At 39.7% G+C, this 19,783-nt stretch overlaps 1 protein-coding gene across 1 annotated transcript; it reads right to left on the bottom strand.

The window, feature by feature from the left end:
- Positions 1-396: 396 nt before the first annotated feature.
- On the bottom strand, positions 397-8,726 carry LOC117535200 (transmembrane protein 47-like). Its single transcript, XM_034199592.1, has 3 exons — positions 8,404-8,726; positions 4,978-5,118; positions 397-1,296 (listed from the first exon to the last, which is right to left on the bottom strand). Exons 1-3 carry the CDS (start codon positions 8,597-8,599, stop codon positions 1,115-1,117), a joined length of 519 nt encoding a protein of 172 aa, XP_034055483.1. The 5' UTR covers positions 8,600-8,726; the 3' UTR covers positions 397-1,114.
- Between the last annotated feature and the right edge of the window lie 11,057 nt (positions 8,727-19,783).

Raw genomic sequence — 19,783 nt, 5'->3', positions numbered from 1 at the left:
AGCACATTTATCCATGAGAGCACATGGGCTGTCAATGCTTCCCAGACAATGTTATGAAATATATATAACTCCTGAGCAGTTGTAAAGATTAACTGCAAAACTGTGTCTCGAGGTTTGCAGTAAAATGTTTAGCGTTGCTCATTACGCTACATATTTTGACATAGCTCTTTAAATATCCATGGGGTGGCTTCCTCCGAGGAATGTGAGTGCTGGATAATGAAAGTGTTTTGCATTTTTTCTCTCACTGCTATTTGGTCCCAAAAAAGGCAGCGCCCCTGATGCTCCCCCTGTGAAACTCTGTCAGAGGTCAGTTTGTAAACGGGGGGTGTCAGAGTGAGACAAGCTGCTGAATGCCATGTAGTAGCACTGAAAACAAACATACATTCACACTCCCAATACTCTCAAAACTACAATTGTTTATTCTGGATTCTTCTTTATGTAGAAATACTTTGTACACATTTACATTTTTTCCTTTGAGACAAACTAGTTTGCAAACAAACTATAAACACTCGAGGGTTGTAGCATGTTTCGAGGCGCTTTAAATTACCTTTCTAACATCGGAAGGCTTAGCATTACTACATATGTTTCAGCTAGGAAACACAGCGGGGGAATTTCATCACATTTTTTATAATTATAAAGTGGATGCCATAAATACATTAAGAAAAAGCTTGTCCTTGTGAAAGGCCACAAAAAGAATAAAAAAGGAAATGTGGAGATGAGGTTAAATGTTCAGTCACTGCACATTCAGGTGAGTGTCTACTGTCCCGCTTCTCTAACAATAGAGATCCAGGTCAACATGCGGTGGAAACGTCCAGCATCTGTGGCCGTTTGTCCAGAAAGTTCTCCGTGCTTCAGCTCCGCCATCGTCCCTGATACCGGCAGGGCTGAGGGACCCTCTGGCTGCGTGGGAGGAGGGGTGCTGGGGCTCCTATTCATACAGCCATGGCCTAAATTCGGCCTTTACAACCTGTCTAAAAATAACAGAGAGGGGGGGGGGGGACGGGGTCTGTGCACATGAGCTCTGTGTTGAGTGAAGAAAAAGTAGCACACCTCCTGTATGGGAATTCTGTGCGTGTGTGTTTAGGTGTGTATTTCCAGCAGTTTGAGGAAGGTCTCAGTACAGGCCATCCTCGTACACGTCCGTCCGAAGGCAGAAGAGGATCCCGCCGCCCAACATGAAGATGGTGGCCCCCCAGCCGAGGCCGTAGCCCCAGTTGAACTCGTGATAGGTCTGAAGAACCGTGCCGTCGATGAACTTGATCGGGTAGAGCACCAGAGCGCAGGCCTGCAGGACCACTGGAGCCAAAGAGAGTCAAATGTTAGATTTCACTGAAAAACAGACACTTTCCCTACACTAACACTAATAAAATAAAATACTAATACAGTATTTGTATAAGCCACCATGCTATAATATAAATCCACGTCAAATAAGGCATTTCATATCACATACTGCAGGATCTACTTTTAGATTTTAGACACAGTTATTGCAATTGTCTCTTCTTTGTACTTGATATTTTTTTACTCTTCATTCTGCTACTGTGTTTACTTGTGCTATTTATTTATTTATTTCTTTACATTGATATTAAACCCTTTATATGTCAATATGTCACAGTCTCATTTTCTTCTTTCCACATTCCTCACTGCTTTTTACCAACTCATTATTTTCCAGATAAATCCTTCTGATCTGACAGCGAACTCGCTGCTCGAAAGGCAGGCATGTCGCTGTGGCTGCTTTTTAAAAATAGAGAGAAGAATAAAGGACTGATGTAAGGTGTTTAAAGTGTGCAAAGAGAACCGAGAGTCACTTCAGTAACCAGACGATGGTTATTTGAAGTGATCATCTTTCTCAAGTCGGTGTATCTGCTGCTTAAGATGATTTCAACAAATTCACACTCAAATGTATCTCACTAACATTTTAATGTTTTTGGACGAAAACAGGAATACGTTATGTATAATATGGAATACGTTATATACGTATAATATGTTATATGAGCCTTGTACTATTTCATTCAGTGCATCTCCTCAGTACCACACATGGTACGAGCTAGTTCAGGCAGTAAACTCGAGCACTTATGCTGCATTCATACATAACGCCCCTTGCCACTCTACAACCAACAGTCTCCTTAATATGCCGCTCTATTTAACCTGCCAGATCTCTCTCTATGCATTGCTTGCTGCTGCTATTGATGAGGCCTATATGCTGCTTCTAATAAACATCTTAAAGAAACACGTGAGATGTCTGACTGAACTTCATTACTTTACACCTCTGATTACATTGCCTTGTGACAAACACAAATCTGAGCTATTCACTTACATAACAAACTGTAGATAAGAGTTGAAGAGGTATATTAATTGACTTATTAGTATTTTTCATGTGATGCCTCATCCAGTCTGATGTATAAACAAGACATTAGAAAGCATTTACATGAAACTCCTCCTTGTGGGTTTCCTGTTTTTGTAAGTGGCCTGTCTTTTCCCCTGGGACAGTGACTGACTCACATTTTGGCACCCCAAAGTAAAGTCTGTGCTTTGGCTTTATGTTTTGAAACATGGAACAATTCTTTAACAATTATCCTTTTTTCTTTTGACCTTGACTTAATTGAAGGAAATTACTTTAATGCCTCACTCATTGTGAATAATGTTCCCCTTTAAAATCCTTCAGGACCATGAACCGTCATGCGTCATCGTTTGGGGACATGCATGTGTCCGATCAAAGCCATGGCGTATACTCAGTTCCCTTCCACGCACGGTAGGTGACTCTTGAGGAAGGGACTTTGTGTGACTACGACTCCGCCTTTCCTTCCTGAAGGACTGAGCGGAGGGGTGTGCAGGAGGGAAGACGGCAGCTCAAGAATGCTGCGCTGTTGATGGAGCCCAGACTGAGCTCGCAGCCCGCTGAGGTCATATTTCTGGACAGAAAATAAATACCGCACGGCCACAGGCCTGCCAATGGGCATTTACCAGAGTCCAACCCCTCTGCTGCTGCTGCTCTGCACAGCGCCTGTATGGAGACATTATTCTCGCAAGGCTCTTAAAGCAATTACACACAGGAAAGGATAACACTGCCTTCCCACGATTTTCAGTAAATGGCTAACAGTTGTCGCAGCCATTTAGTTCCCTGCACACACTGGTCCTTTGTGGCTGATGCTTCCAGGGGCAGAACAAGACAGAAATCTCTTATTCTCCCCTTTAAAGTGAAATGAAACATGTTTCTGCACTGTTTAAACACATTACATATTATTATATTTGCTAATTCCAGCCTAATCCAAGTGAAATGGGCCACCATAATACTACATCAAATATAATATATTGTGCATCTTTTGCAGCTTTTTAAAGTACTAGTTGTTTTCCCATATTTGGAATCACAGAGAAAGAAAACCTTTGGATCTTATGTAGGTTTATAAAAAACGTAACCATATATTTCCACATACCATGGGTTTGAAAATGATGGGCACACATAGGGCTGAGGAGCATACTATTACTTATCAGACAAATGGTCAATTTGTTTGGGAAATACACTTTTTCTGAGAGTTAGAGAAGATTGATACCACTCACATGTCTGTCTGTTACTTGAATCTACAGGCACCAGCAGGTTAGCTTAGCTTAGCACATAGACTAGAACCAGGGGGAAACACTTCGCCAGGCTCCATCTTAACGTAAAATACCTCCTACTTTACAATCGGCTCTAAAGCTCACAAATAAAACAATTATAAATACAAAAAAAACTAGCTCTTGCCATGTGCTACTAGTCCTTACGCTAGGCTACAACAACCAACTGCTAGCATTAGCACTTACCGACAGATAGGAGAATAGTGTCAATCTTCTCTTCTACAGAAACTCTCAACAAGAAAATAAATACATCTATGGATTTCTTAACTCCACAGGCACGAACGATGTTAAACTTCAGAAGGGGGAGCGTTATTTGTGGTGCATGACAGGATGTCTGTTTCTTATATAACTGGGCATGAGATAAGTAGCGGTAAGTGGTTAGAATGTCATCACTGTCGTTAAAATAAAGCAAGCAGGAGCTCTATAACTAAGTTATTGCAGCGCTGCATAGTACAGGGAACAATGTGTCTTGACTGCTTTGGTTTTAATTATATGTTTCATACATAGATCCTCCCTCACCAGTGTCAAAAAGTGGCTTTACCCAGAGCACAAAGCCTGCAGGAGAGGTGCAGTCTAAATACTGATTGAGGAGTCTGTGGCAGCTTTTTCCCCTTCAGTGACTTCACTTTGTTGGTAAGTCCACACATTTTGTGGCTGCTTTTTCTTGGCTCGTGATACTGCAGCTCCCCAGACTCACACACCACAGAAAGAATGAGCTCAACCAACGAGCCTCATTCAACTGCTTCTTTCCTTCTGCACCCCACTATTTAATGTTAGCACTGGAAGAAAAAACAAAAACCTGTCTATGTTGAAATAGTTGTGGTCGCCATCAACGTATATGTGCTGTCTTTCAGTTTCTAAATGTGCATTAGTATTGGATAAACATTCATTCGGGGCAGAAAAGTGCAAATGATTTAAAAGGGAAATATTAAGCTCATTCTCAGGTTCATATTTGTATTTTGTGCTTTTCAAGTGACATGTTTACATGCTTTAATGTTCAAAAAGGCTGCAGCCCCTTATTTTCACCTTCTGTCTGAAACCAGAGCCCAGTCTGCTCTGATTGGTTAGCTGGCCAGCTCAGTTGTGATGGGTCAACCTCTTAGAGATGTCCCGCCCCTTCACGTACAATGTGTTAGAGTGCAAGCCATTAGAAAAGAGTGCTACGTAACATAATGATGTCACTATGTAACGGAAGTTAAAACAAGTCCAATGGATGCGTTTCAGGAAGGGAGAGAAACTCCATTTGGGATTTCTAGCCTTTCCAGACCATTTAAATGCATAAAACCTATATAAACCCCCCAAAAAGCCTATATGGGCCCCTTTAAGAACTTATAGTTGGAAAGTAATGATAAGGAGAAGAAGACATACCTGCAGTGAAGAGGAGCACAGCCACGGTGCGATAGTGCCGCCTCTGAGTCCCCCGGCAGAGGGAGATCAGGGCGATCAGAAAGGCCAGCAGAGTGGCCACGGCCCCGGTTACCAGCAACACCAGGGTGGCAATCTGCCAGTCTGCAGGAAGAGACAAACACAGGTTAGAGTTCAGCAACACAAACTCCACACACTCAGAGGAGAGGAATGTTGAATTGAAGCGCTAATCCCACAGAGAGGAGCGAAGGAGTGAAGAAGAACGGACTCAAGCCAGGAACTGGATTAATAACTTGCTATACAAAATAACATGTTAATACAAGCAATTGTAATCAGGGCATGTTTAAAGGATTTAAGTTTGTATTTCAAATTTGAAGTCATATGAGTTTAACCTCATCAACAGCTTATGTTTGTCGATGAAGGTATTGAAACCACAGCTGTATACTTTGAGATATTGTCAATATTTTCATAAATCATAAACTGGATTTTGAAGGCCAAGTAGACCAAAAGTAAATATGTGTTTCATGGCCTCTTATTTATTCTCTCACAGTTATTTGTAATGCATTGTCAACAGGGCCGTCCCTCCCTACAGGCCGATCATGCAGACTGCGTGGGGCCTCATCTTGCGGAGGGTGCCTCAACTGAGCCGAAAATGCGGCGCACCTATGCGCTGCAATTAGTGTGGCGCAGCACAATTTCGCCGCTGCGAGGCTCCACTAGCAACCCCCCCCGTCGACGCTCGCGAAACAGAGGGCCTCATCATATAACTTTGCGTGGGGCCTCATGTTGGCCCTGACTGTCAAATGCTCAACTATCTCCATCAATGTTTTTTATAATACAACAGAAAATAAAAATGTTAAATAGATGTTTTTTGGTCTATTTTGGTAAACTCCTGTGGTGCAAATGAAGCATTACTGTGGTGTCCATAACAGTTGAATACTGGGAAGTCTCCTTGGAGTTTCTGCTTGTGGCTGCCAGCCGTTTCCATGTTTTCCAGCCATGGCGCCCTTTTAACAGCACATTGATTCTGTTTATTCCAAACAAACTCCAGTCGCTTGTGGTGGAAAAGTTAAACTCATTGATTCCCTGGAAAGACCTACACAACTCCTGAACTGAGCCTCTTAATACAGGAACCAGAAACGTAGACGTTATTTTTAACATTCCTGTCTGCATTGTGTTTTGTCTCTTTGATGTCCCACTTGTCAGAGTAAGGCTCAACCTCAAAGGATTCAAAAGGAGAATTTGCATTTGAACAATCTTCCCTGGAAGTGTGTCTCGCACAGCTCCTTCAGGAAGGTAACAATGAACTGTTCCCCAATGACACCTCCATTCGATTCAGCCTTCAGGAAATATGATGTGGTTATAAATTATAAAAAAACACCCTCTCTTGAAAGAATATTAAACAGTGCACTCATATTAAAAGGGTATTTTTCATCCACAATGAGGCTGTAAGTCACAACAATGTCTTCATCTGCATTATTTGCATTGAACTGTGTCCGCCTTATGCTTATGCTTGTCGATGAAGGTATTGAAACCACAGCTGTATACTTTGAGATATTGTCAATATTTTCATAAATCATAAACTGGATTTTGAAGGCCAAGTAGAGTGAAATTCAAGAGTCTTGGGATAGGTATGAGAATGTGTGCATAACAAATCTGCTCTGCCTCTTGGTGAACTGCCCCCTTTAACCTCAACACGCCTCTCCACTGTTGCTTTAATGAGCTCTGCAAACTGTCAAAGAAAAAACCCACCTCCTATTCACCCCAACACATTCCTCAATATCAGAGGCGGTCAGTGACCCCAGAGAGGGCTGCATTTCCCTCTCTGTAGCTGAGCATGTTTGTGTCTGGATGGAGGCAAAACTGCCCCAAAATTAACCAAGGCTTAAAAAAGAACGGCTACAATCGTTAACATGCTTTTGGCACCATATATATAGTCATCTGTTTTGTATTTATACAGCTGGCTTTGAGTCATTTTTAGTACTACTCAAACAGTTACTACTATATGTTTAATAGAGGGAAGCTCCACCTAATAACAAGCCTACCTACTGTACCAGCCACATTTAAGGGTTTTCTCCTCTGGTGGGGAGAGGAAGGGGGATGGAGGCACAGAGGCTCTTGTCATGTGGGTTTTCTGTTTGACAAAAGGCAACCTGGTGGGTCCAGTGGTGAGATGGATGATGGGAAAGACGCTTAATGAGTCTCTAGAAACCCATTCAAAGCCTTCTGGTGGTTGGAGTGGGTTAACTCTTTGTGCGGCAAAGGGATTATGTTTGTTCCATTTTCTCTCATTTCTCATCCTTCATATGGATGTTGAATTGCAAAAAAAAATCACTTTTAACTAATTAAATGTGACTAACCAGTCCTTTGTTAACTGGTGTACCATTCAGAATATTACTGAAAACAGTGAGTAATCAAACAATCAGAATTGTTTTTAAACCTTACTCATGGATTAGTCAGACCTTGCCGAGCATCACAATGTGTTTTCAACACGTCACTGCTCTGGTATGTAGAGGAAATGTATCAGAAAGCCTGAATTCCTCAGCTGCTGCTGCTGCTGCTGCTGCACAGGGAGCAACAACTCTTCATGGGAGACTGTTTGCCAGACTGTTCGTACAATCCAACAAACATTCCTCTTTGTTTTGGTCAAACATAGGATGTGCAGCCTTTGTGTAGCCTTAAAAACAGACTCTGAAAAAAGGCCACTGAAAAATATGCTGGTTTAAAACCACCAAGAGCTTCTACACAGGGCACACATACGCAGAGGTGGAAGAGGTACTCATATTTTGTACTTAAGTAAAAATAACCATGAGTGTAGGAATACTCTGTTACAGGTAAAAGTCTTGCAATTAAAATGTTACTCAATTACTCAAAAAAGTAAAAGTATCAAAATAAAGCACCAAAAGTAAAAGTACTCGTTATGCTGATTGGTCCATTTCAGAATAATATTATATGTTTTGATTATAATTATTTGTGCATGAATGTGTTATCACAGCTCTTAAAGTTTGAGCTCATTTGAACGATTTTGTATACTGCAGGGTATTATGAATTGTACTCCAGGTGTTACTCAAGTCCTATTTAAGTGTTGTTTATATGTCACATCCAATCAAAAGTAACTAAAGGTAATAAATAAATGTAGTGGAGAAAAGGCCATGATTTACCTCTGAATTATTGGAGGTAGAAATACAAAGTAGCAAAAAAAAGTAAATGTATTGTGTACTTTCTACCACTTCAAATACCAGTACATAAAACTCAGTGGATTAAACCATGGTCAAATTAAAGTTTCCCCCAAAAAACTACAACGTTGACATCTCAGCTTTTTTTTCACAATGTCTGGATATTCTCTCATCAACACAATAACAGCATCCTATCTCGAAGGACACAGAGTTGTAAACAATACCAAAAAACCCACAAAAGAGTGTTTCCTACCAGATGTGAGCGTGGAGAAGCAGCTCCACTGATCCTCGGACAGTGAGCAGGACTCCCACAGAGACAGGGAGAAATGGTCCGCGGTGACCCAGGCGGGGCTCAGCAGGGCCACCAGGTCCAGACAGAGGGCCAGGAAGAGGCACAGCAGCGCGATGAGCTTGAAGGGCCGGAACACAAACACCTCGTCCACAGACATCTTCTCTCTCTCTCTCTCTCAGAAACACTCCGGTCAGTCACAGTGGGAAAGAGCTTACTGCAGGTCCGTCTGCACCCACCATAGCCCTCTCTGCTTTGTGTTTGGGCGCCGTGTGCAGCTGGAGGAGTTTAACATGGGACTTCCGGTTGGATTGGGTTTTCAAAGTAACTGAAGCAGCAGCTGAGGATTTCAGGCTTTCTGATACATTTCCTCTACATACCAGAGCAGTGACGTTGTAAAACACATTGTGATGCTCAGCAAGGTCTGACTAATCCATTATTCTGAATGGTACACCAATTAACAAAGGACTGGTTAGTCACAGTTAAAAGATTTTATATTAAAGTGATTTGTTTTGCAATTCAACATCCATGTTAAGGATGAGAAATGAGAGACCATGGAACAAACAGAATCCCTTTGCCACACAAAGAGTCCCACTCCAACCATCTATTTTTATTGTTCATCATATTCAAAGTTAGGTTGTTTATTTAAATTTGAGCTTGTTTGTCATCCCAGCAGTATTTCTTCCTGGGATCAACACATTCATACTAGCCAACATAATACACCAACAAAAAGCATTTGAACGCATGTAGGCCTACTCATGTTTCAAATTATTGTAAAACAATACACGAAAATTAACAGCATCAAAATAATGTGAAAAAACAATTAGCAAATTATACAATTATTATTATTATTATTATTATTATTATTATTATTATTATTATTATTATTATTCAATTATACAAATAAAGGATTCTTTACACACATTCTTAAATGTAAGTTGTATTGCTTGATCATGACTAGGGTTGCAAAGGGGCGGAAAGTTTCCGGTACATTTCCGGAAACTTTCCATGGGAAGTTAAGCTGTGGAATTTTGGAAATATTCGATGCAAAATTAAACAAAAAAAATGACATTTCAACAGATTTAAAAAAAAAATTTTTTAAGTAGAACAGAACAAGTTTTAATTATTTTATTGAACAATTAATTGTTTCATTGAAGAACGAAAACAGGAATGTTGAGTTAAATATTACTCATCCCCCCCAACCACTCATTAAAAAATTAACAAAAATGCACCTCCCATCCAAAAATCCCCACAAAGTCCCATTCAAAATGTTAAATGAAAAGAGCCCTTCTCTCTCCAAAAAGTCCCATTAAACATGCAAATCTTCCTTCAAGCGATCCTCTGCATTTTTGCTAAACCCTTTCAGCCAACGGGCTCTTCCTGGGCCTCATCATCAACACCCAACAACTCGTGGTTTGCCCGAATGCCAACCAGTTTTTCCACTCTCACATTTGTGAGCCTGTTGCGAACCTTTGTGTGGTCTCAATAGCCATGTGTTATGGCATGGATATTCAAGTGTACTTGAATGGCATCTGTTTGTTTTAGTCAAGATTATGCTAATATATATTTTCCCCAACTACATTTAAGTTCCCTATGAAGAGCCAACCTTCAATAGAGAAAATTCCCATTTTATTCCCGTTTATTCCCGTTTATTCCCGTTAATTCCCGTGTAAAGTTTCCATCTTTGAAAATTCCCGGAATTTTGCAACCCTAATCATGACTTCATAAGAGGGGATATAATTGGCAGGTCTTGTACTTGAGTAAAAGTAGAAGTACATGTACCAGAGTGTAGGAATACAGGTAAAAGTTCTGCATTCAAAATGTTACTCAAGTAAAAGTACAAAAGTATTAGCATAAAAACTTAAAGCACCACAATTAAAAGTGTAGTGGAGTAGAAGATCAATGGAGGATTACATTAAATACTAAAGTAGAGTAAAAGTCTCTAAAAATGGTAGCCTACGTAAGTAGTGTACAGTACTTGAGTAAATCTACTTAGTTCCTTTACACCACTGCTTAGAGGTCACACAAACATCTGGAGAAATGTAATACTATAAAGACTTTAATTGTATATTTGAATTGTTATTCGATCAAACAGCAAAGTGCTCAGCACATAATATAATTCCTACTCTGCTAATGCTATGCTTTTATTTTGAAAGGCAAAGGAGGAACCGAGACTTGTTTACTCTCATTGAAGACAGCAGCATGTTTTCAGAGGGTCGACAAGTTAGAGGCATGTCAAAAGAAAGTGCTTTCAAGAGGTCTAAATGCAACAAAGTTGTCCACACACACACACACACACACACACACACACACACACACACACACACACACACACACACACACACACACACACACACACACACACCACACACACACACACACACACACACACACACACACACACACACACACACACACACACACACACACACACACACACACACACACACACACACACACACACACACACACACACACACACACACACACACACCACACACACACACACATGTTCAAGAATATCAGCTTATTTAAATGCAGAGTATACATTATTCAACATTTACACAGCAGCGAGAAAAACAAGAATATTAAAAATCCTATAATCAACCAAACAATGAAATATGTGTTCCCCTTATATCAGACTCACAGTGTGTATTTTCAGACAGAACGAATGATGTTACCAAACTATTATATCATACAATTTATAAGAAATCAGACTTATTTTGAGACAATATTGAAGTCTATGATTAGAAATGTGGTACAAATGACTCACAGGTGGTGCTACTGTATACTATTAATAATACATAATGTAAAATAGATCTGTTTTTATAAAACCGTTTGATAAAAAAAAGAAAGAAGTTCTACCGTATTGTCTCCAAAGATCTGAACCATCCCTTCAGTGTCATTAAAATCTGAGTATGAATGTTGTACTGTGATAATGGTCCAGCAGATGGCAGCAGATTCAACATTTTGGATACGAAATCCCACAGCGTTTCTACTATTTCTACTTTTTACCACAGCTTGTACTCTTATTTATAACATATACCATGCTGAGAGCAGTGGCAGTAGGAGCAGCAGCATTTATATGCACATATTGACCACAAAAGACATAAATAATCCAGTGTTGCGTGAAAACTGTTGTGACACAATAAGAATGGAGCTCAGCTGTCTACTCTATTAGATAGCTGGTCTTTTATTTTAATCCTGTTTTGCTTGCTAACACAGCCAGTGTGTGGGCCGAGCTCGCTGATATTTTTTACCACTTTTGGGAAATAACCCCTGTATCGTTGCTCAAACACATGGCGGGTATATTATCTTTTACCGACAGCCACGGAATTAAAAAACACCTAATAAATGAAATGACAATGAATACATTTTTCAGCATGGAGACCACAACACGTCTTATTTACCAAATCCAGCAACATTCACCAACATTAAAGGTGCATTTATTAACAGTAAACATCATATTTATGAAGATCTGTTTATGTGTTGAGTGATTTATTGACTAATTGTCATGCATCTGTTTCATGACAAGAGGCAACCAGATGTATGTGATCCATTTTCCTCATTCCTCATTAATTATAGAAACTTAACTTGCATATGGGGATAACTTGCAAGATCCTCATTTATTAAGTTTAGGCATTATGTACGCACCAACGGGTTTCTATACTTAACTTGAGTGTGACTTTTTCTGTGAGACGTTTAAATAAATGTTCTGTCAAACAGCTTTATCCAGTGTATTTTAACAAAGAAAAACACATACTACAATAAATGTACAGTTACAATATTGCTGATAAAACACACAAACTCTATTTCTGTGCACAAGTAAACATGTCCTAGCTTTTGTATTTAGCGAACAGATGTGACCTGATTTAAATGAAACATAATGGGTTGAAAAGCTAGAAGTAAATATTCAGAGCACAGCTTTTGCTCTCCAAATAAAGTAGTCCAAAGTACAAACAACACTGATTCGAGCACTTTGAATTGCAAGTCTGCTGCCTTCTATCGCCAAGTTTGGTTTAATTCTACCCCTCTCATTTGGTTGCTAGATTAGAGGTTTTCAGTGTGTCTGACATAATGAGAGTTTCAGACTAATGCCACCCTTCTCAGTCCTAATAGTGCTGCCAGCAGGGTATCTGAGTAGGGGGAATCTAGTATTAGGCGTATCCGTGGACAGAGCCTTGCTCATTTCCTTTAAAGTCCCCTCCTCCTCCCCGGCAGAACGGCAGAGCGCTCTGTCATCCTCCTCCAAAAGCCCCTCATTAGAAAATCTGCCGAGCAGACAAAGCTACTTGAGACGGACAATGGTGACTCCCCACATGGTGATTTTAAAGAGCATAAATGGAATCCAGGTCATGTTTTTTACCTCTTTTTTTGGATCCCCTGTCCCTAATTCTGACTTAACCACTGTGCCACCCACCTACAAACCGTCTGTTAAGTCTCGTCCGCCATGTTTTAAATATCTAGGTGAAGTTATTGAGACTCCAACATGCCAATATAGGGACTCACAAGGATGGTGAACACATTTTCTGGATGATAAATAGCAAATAAAAGAACTAAAAGCAATGAGGTGAAAAGTATAAAAGGGTGGGGCATTTAAAAAAGGACACATACCGTATGTGATGACACACATCTGTGATTCAGCATACTTTATGATGATGATGATGATGATGGCGATGATGATGAAGGTTATAGTGTGTCTGAGAGGTGAAAAAGCTTCTTCACAAACTGCTCATCACATGACGTCATCCTTTGCTGCTCACCCTGGTCTTCCTGCAGTGCCTGCAGCTGATGAGGCCCAGAAAAAGCCTCCTGAGGTTTTCCAGCTATAAGTTGCCATGGTAACCAATGAGGCCTTGTTTAATGATGCTAACATTACTTCAGGCCGGTCCTACTTATCTCTATCTCTCTTTACCGTGACAAAAACATCACATCATCACCAGTCATGCTGTGAGTCAGACTGTGAAAGGATGTGTCTACATGTACTCGTTCATTCACTTCAGAGTGCTGTGGTCAATTTCTAAAATACTTAATTAGACTATTTTCTATCATTTTTATACCCCACAGTTGTTGGGTAAAGTAAAGTATGTTACATTTCATACAGTACATTTTGTTGAGTTGGGTTTGTTATCCCGAATGTTTCCAACCCTTTTCAGACCTACAGAAATATGTAATTTGAATAAAGGTAATTTACTGTTGAATGTGTCGCCAGTGATGATGATGTTTCCCCTTTGCACATGGCCAACATTATGGTTATTTTCCAGAAGTTGTCCTTATTTGATATCCCAGTTTTAATCCACATTTGAACAATAACGTTTTTAAAATCTTGGTCATTTTAAACTGTATATTCAAACCTGTTGAAGGATTGTGTTTAAGGATTTAGGTTTTCAGAGAAACAAACAGAGCAAACATTAGCGGTGAGCTCAATCTCAATCTTTATTTATTTATATAACACATTTAAAACAACCTCAGTTGACCAAAATGCTGTACAGGCAATACATACAATATAAAATAACACAATGGGAGTAAAATAATATAACAATAATTAAAAACATGATAAAAAGCACAATAATTAGAAACATATAAACACATACAAATGTAAAAATGTAAGGTTCAACTAGTATTAAAAGCTAGTGCAAAGAGGTGAGTTTTTGGCTGAGATTTAAAAAGTAGCTGGTACTGTAGCAGTCTCAGCAAAACTCTGCAAAACTGATTCATTCAGTGTTTTTAAATCCCCAGGTCTATTTCCTTCGGGGAGGACGAGACTTCTGTGACTAAAAGCTCTTGAAGGATGAACAGCATAGTCGTCAATAAGGCTGGGAACGCTGAAGACATGTCCCCACTGCTTTTTGGAATGAACAATTTTGTCCCCACCACATGTAAAATCTTGAGAACAGTTGGTCCGTTCACACTTGCATGTGGGTGTATTTCTGGGGACCCCAGTGGTGCAATTTGGATGCAACACACATTTAATAATACTGAATTTTAAAAAGAAAAGAAAAATATGGTATTTATAATAGTATACTACAATATGCAATATAGCATCAGGTTTTTTTAACTGGAAGATATGTCCCCATCACTTTTTAAAACAGTAAAGGAATCGCTTCTAGAAAAATCTGACTGCAATAAAGACAGGGGTTTGTTCAAAGTCATTTTGAAACCTGTTCACATCTTGTCTTGAGAGCTGCATTTTTTCCCCTTCAGTGAGTATTTCAAGTTACCCCAATATATAAGTGCTCCTCAGAACAGCTGAGTTTAAAGTGCCTTGCTCAAGGTCATGTTGACAGTTCGTGTTGAGCGGGGCGACAACATGTCGCCTGCATTTCCCTGTTCTGATTTAGCAGCTTGCCAGGGGATTTAACCCAGTTTCCAGTCTATTCCCAACACTAATGCTGCTGCGGTGACTCTGCAAAATGCTGAGGTGGGATATAAGAAGCGATGGATTAATTTTGAGTGCTGAGATGAAGGCTTTCTCACTGCATCTTCATCACTGTCTCTTCACTTCATGATCTCAACTTACAACTAACTGTAAGAGACAGCAATAAGGGTCATCAAAATGATTAAGCTGTTGAATTTGGCCCCTTACATTTTGGAGTCTTCATCAGTTGGTACACATTTCTTAAAGCGACTGGTGCAAATCGTCTCACTTGAATACCAATAAGGGTCTAATTTACAAAACAGATATTTGGACAAATATGAGTGCCATTTGGCAGAAAGACTTACAGAACGTGTGATTTGAGCAATGAGGAATGGTTAAAAATAGAGCTAACAATAAGTCGATAGACAGACAAAAAAAGGACCAGCTGGATGACATTTAATTAAAGGAACTGTAGAAAATGCCTATAGCGTTCAGTTTTTCACTGACAAACATGACATTTAAAATGAAGCATTTACATTTTCCATCTAATTTTGGCATATTATAGACCAAATGATTAGTTAGGAAAATAAATGGCAATCTAATCGATAATGACAGTTATTGTTTGCTGCGGTGCAATAAAATACTACAAACCACGAAACATAATTAGGATGCTCAGGGAAAACATACATTATAAGTTAATATATAGATGTCCATAGGATGGGTTTGCTTACTAATGTTTAAAATAGAATTGTCAGACATAAACAGGAACATTTGTACATCCATTACTATATTCGCTTAGTGATACTAATGTTTGAATGTGTGCATGTATCACAGGTCTATGGATATCTAAGATAATAATAATGATTAATTGAATAAATTAAAACTTTAATTGTAAAACGTTATAATAACAGGCCTCATTGGTGTTAAGTTCAACACTAAATGACACACTGAAAGATTTATTGATGACTCCAGTGTTTTTTCTTCCTCTCTGCAAAGCGCTGCTGCTCCACAGCCTCTCACTGTGTCCCTGGACGTCCACCTGTCTCTCAGTGGCTCGTCCACTCAGTGCCTGTCTGCCAGCTTGTGGACATCTGTTTACTTCCTCCTCCATCAGTCGTCATGGCTGCAACCGCCCCCGCTATCGCCACCAGACCCCCCCCCATCTCTCCCTCCCCTCCCCTCCCCTCCCCTCCCCTCGCCGGCCAGCCTTCCCCACCCTCTCTCATGTTTCCCCCAGACACCAGCTGTGAACCACTTATGCTTACTGCAGTCCACCTCGTTCAGCCTTGTCATGTCGACGGCCACGCAGCACTCTTTCTGTACCTCGTTGCTTGTAGTGACACACTTATTTCACTATGCAAACTGAAACTGGGTTTATGTCCATTCAATTTGATAAAAAACAAATTAGCTATGGAAAACTGTGCAAATGGTTACATTGGAAGAGGGTTAGATGAATACATCCATTGTTTTCTATATTGCAGGAAATCACCACCAGACTGTATATATACTACATCTTTGGTCTAGTTCCTTGAAAGTATACAAAATAATGCTATACTTAACAATATGTTAGGATACAATACAATACAATACAACGTGATACGTTAGGATATGATATGATTGTTGTAACAATGAAGGAGATCTTTGTTAGAAACAAACTGATTTTGGTTCAGTGAAAGGATAAACTGCTGCATTTAAACAGAAGTACTCCAAATCCTTTATTAGGGTGCAGCATTTTGTGTTGTTTAAACATGTGAGGAGCCAGAGAGGTTAATGTTGGCACTATTTATCATGTGCCTGTTGCTATGGAAATACTGGCTGACCTGACCATGACACAAGCTGCAGGCAACAAATCTGTTGTAGCCACCGTATAATTGGCATTAAAAGCTTTTACTAACAGGGAGAACAATTGTGACTTAGATGCTTTACCAAACTGTCCTAACATTTGAGAAGCAGAAATTCAATTACTTCAAATCATCTGTTATTATTTTTTGATTTGATTTATGAAAAGCATGTTTGAGGTCCTTTTGATTGAAACATTTCAGCACTTCACATTTTCATGTAACATCATAGTTTTTTATGCTTCATTCAAAGATGTCCAAAAGGTTTCAAATAATGTGTGAATACTCGATGTGTGCTGTGCTTTGAAAACCTTGGTTATACTATATATACAGGAGGATGTATTGTGTTGTAAGAATGTTTCCATTTCTCAAGGCAAAGCCTCAATGTGTATGAAAAGAATGTAAATGTGAAATAATTTCTCTCAAAGGGGTCCTATTGTGCTTCTTAGGGTTTTCCCTTTCCTGTAGTATATAGGTTTTTGTGCATGTAAATGGTCTGCAAAGGTTCAAATCCCAAAGTTCCCTCCTGAGAGTTTCTCACATAGTGACATCACTATGTAACACTCCGACTTATATTGGCCAACACATTGTACGTGATAGGCTAAGGGGCGGTACACCTCTTATTGATCGACCAATCACAACAGAGCCGGCCAGCTAAACAATCAGAGCAGACTGGGCACTATAGTTCAGACAGAGGGTGAGAATAGGTGCTGCTGCACAGGCATAATGAGAAAAATGAAGAGCTTTTTGAACATTAAAGCAAGTAAACATGTCACAGTAGAGGCACAAAATACAAATATGATCCTTACAATTTGCATAATAGGGCCCCTTTAACATTGCCTTAGAGGTTTCACGGTTACTCTTGTCGGTATTGGATATGCTGTCCAAGTCAGACAGTCATACTAATTTTATGATGATTTCACAGCACTACAGACCAGATTTGGAAAGTCACAGAGTAAATGTTCCTTTATGGCATGAAGCGCAGTGTGGCAGCATCCCTACTGAGGGCCAAATATCCAAATCTGCTCCTCCTTTTCCCCCCACCTGATAAAATACCTCCTACATAGACACTTTCCTCTCTCAGACAGCAGGCAGAGCAGAGCAGCACTGGAGCAGCTCACAGAGGGAGGTGCGGAGCAGCCACTGATCAGAGTGAATTAGAGTTATGCGTGACATGCAAAGGAGAGGCTGCAGAATGTGACAACAGCTGAGTTTGAAAGTTAAGCTTTTCCGCCTGAGGGGAGAGGAATAAACGACAAAGAAAGAGCGGCCTGCTGCGAAAAGAGTCAACCCCTTTTATTGGCCCTATAAAACCGAGACCAGTTTATCCACTACTGTTCTCAATTTAATGAACAGGGTTGTGACAGTATAAATCTCCATAGCTGTCCTCAATCACAGCAATATCACTTCCGACAGTTAATATTGGATGTGCCAGCATTTAAATGATTTACATTTCTTACATTTCTTTTCATCTTTTGTGTATTGTTGTAATGTGGCCCATCCAACAAGACAGACTGCAAGCATTAACTCTTGTCAATTTATGACACAGACATTTTTTAAATTAAATTCTGGAATCTGCAAGATGTGTAAAACAGCTGATTGAAATCTGCCAAATCAAATGGGATCTAAAATGGTCATAAAATGGTTACTGTCATTTTATTATAGCTCTGAATCCACAAAATGTAACCAGGAAAAACCAGTGCCTACTTAAACTATCCTTTTTTGGACTAAAACACTTGCTTGTTGCCATCATCTGTATTTAAAAAAAATGTGTATCTGTATATTGAAAGAGTTTTTCCTATCCCTATATGTATATTACTAACCTATCAGTGTGAAATGATGAATGGTTTTGCGGAAAAAATACACTTTCATCTTCAGTTTGCCATAAAGTCAGTCATGTTTATCACACCAAAAAAATGAATTTTAAAGAACCCTATACTTTCTATAAAACTGTGGCCCCAGTTTTGAGGTCCAGAAGTCATTACTGTTCACTGGACTATTACAACAATGGAGCTCATTTGTTTGGTTATGTTGGGGTTTATGTTTTTCTTGCCCTACTTTGGCCTTTCGGGAGTTTCATGTGACACCTCTGAAGCTCTGAATCTCACCTTTCCCGATGCCCTCGGAGTGTCCACTGTCCCTGCCAGAGCTTTCAGTGAAATCAACACCACACTACAATAACTAGCACAAAGCCTTTTTATCAAATCTGTTTCATAGCCTTGAGGGATGAGAAATATATTCATCCTTAAGCTTGTCATTTAGTACGAAATAATGACCATAAATAATGGCTTTATAGCGACAAGGTGTTTTGGTGACCTCAGTTAGACAGTCCGTACGGTTATACAGTATACCTCTTCATGAGTGCATATGAAATCAAGCAAAATCAACCTCAAACTTTTGGCAACAGTCATTTCAACACCTGATTTTTTATAATTACCGTCATAACTAAAGTGCACCTATCATGCTATTTTTAGGCAACAGCATAGGTCTCAGATATATAAGAACATATAAAAAACATGTCTATGAAGTGTTTGCCATTGTAGCCATGCCTCATATCCCTCTATTTCACTTCCTGTTTCAAAAGTGCTGATTTTGGGTATAAAGCTTTAAAAAAAAAAAAAGATAAAAAAAAAAAAGGAGGGGGCTGAGCTCATGCGGGACCCGGCAGCTACTGTCTAAACTAAATACTGCCGTGATGAAACGCTATATCATGGATTATCAAGGATTATTTCTGAAACAGTATGGAGCTCAAAGGCTTTCTCTCTTGCTGGTTATACCACAAGGTGAGTTCCTTTTTATTTCCTGCTTCTTCACACACATGCTCTCCAGTACAGGTTAGCTCTGAGTGTTAGCGATGCTAATGTAAACACCGACCATGTTACGTCCAAAACAGTCGGGCATTGTTTCTGATAGCAACGTTTCTGATAGTGCCGTGGGTCCGCATTTCCGATTTCAGCTCCGTTGTTCCCCCGTTTTTAGAGATTTGGGGACGGAGGAAAAGAGAGAGGGTTTTATTTTCTGACGCTGCATGAGTCATATTTATGTATAAAAGACATCAGAAAGTTACTTTTGCATGATAGGTCCCCTTTAAGTGAAACATGAACAGTACCTTTTTGAAAAGTAGGCTACAATGCAATCCTTGAGGCAC

This window comes from Gymnodraco acuticeps, unplaced genomic scaffold, assembly GCF_902827175.1.
Source record: "Gymnodraco acuticeps unplaced genomic scaffold, fGymAcu1.1, whole genome shotgun sequence".
Taxonomy (NCBI): domain Eukaryota; kingdom Metazoa; phylum Chordata; class Actinopteri; order Perciformes; family Bathydraconidae; genus Gymnodraco; species Gymnodraco acuticeps.
This window is presented reverse-complemented; position numbering and strand designations above follow the sequence as displayed.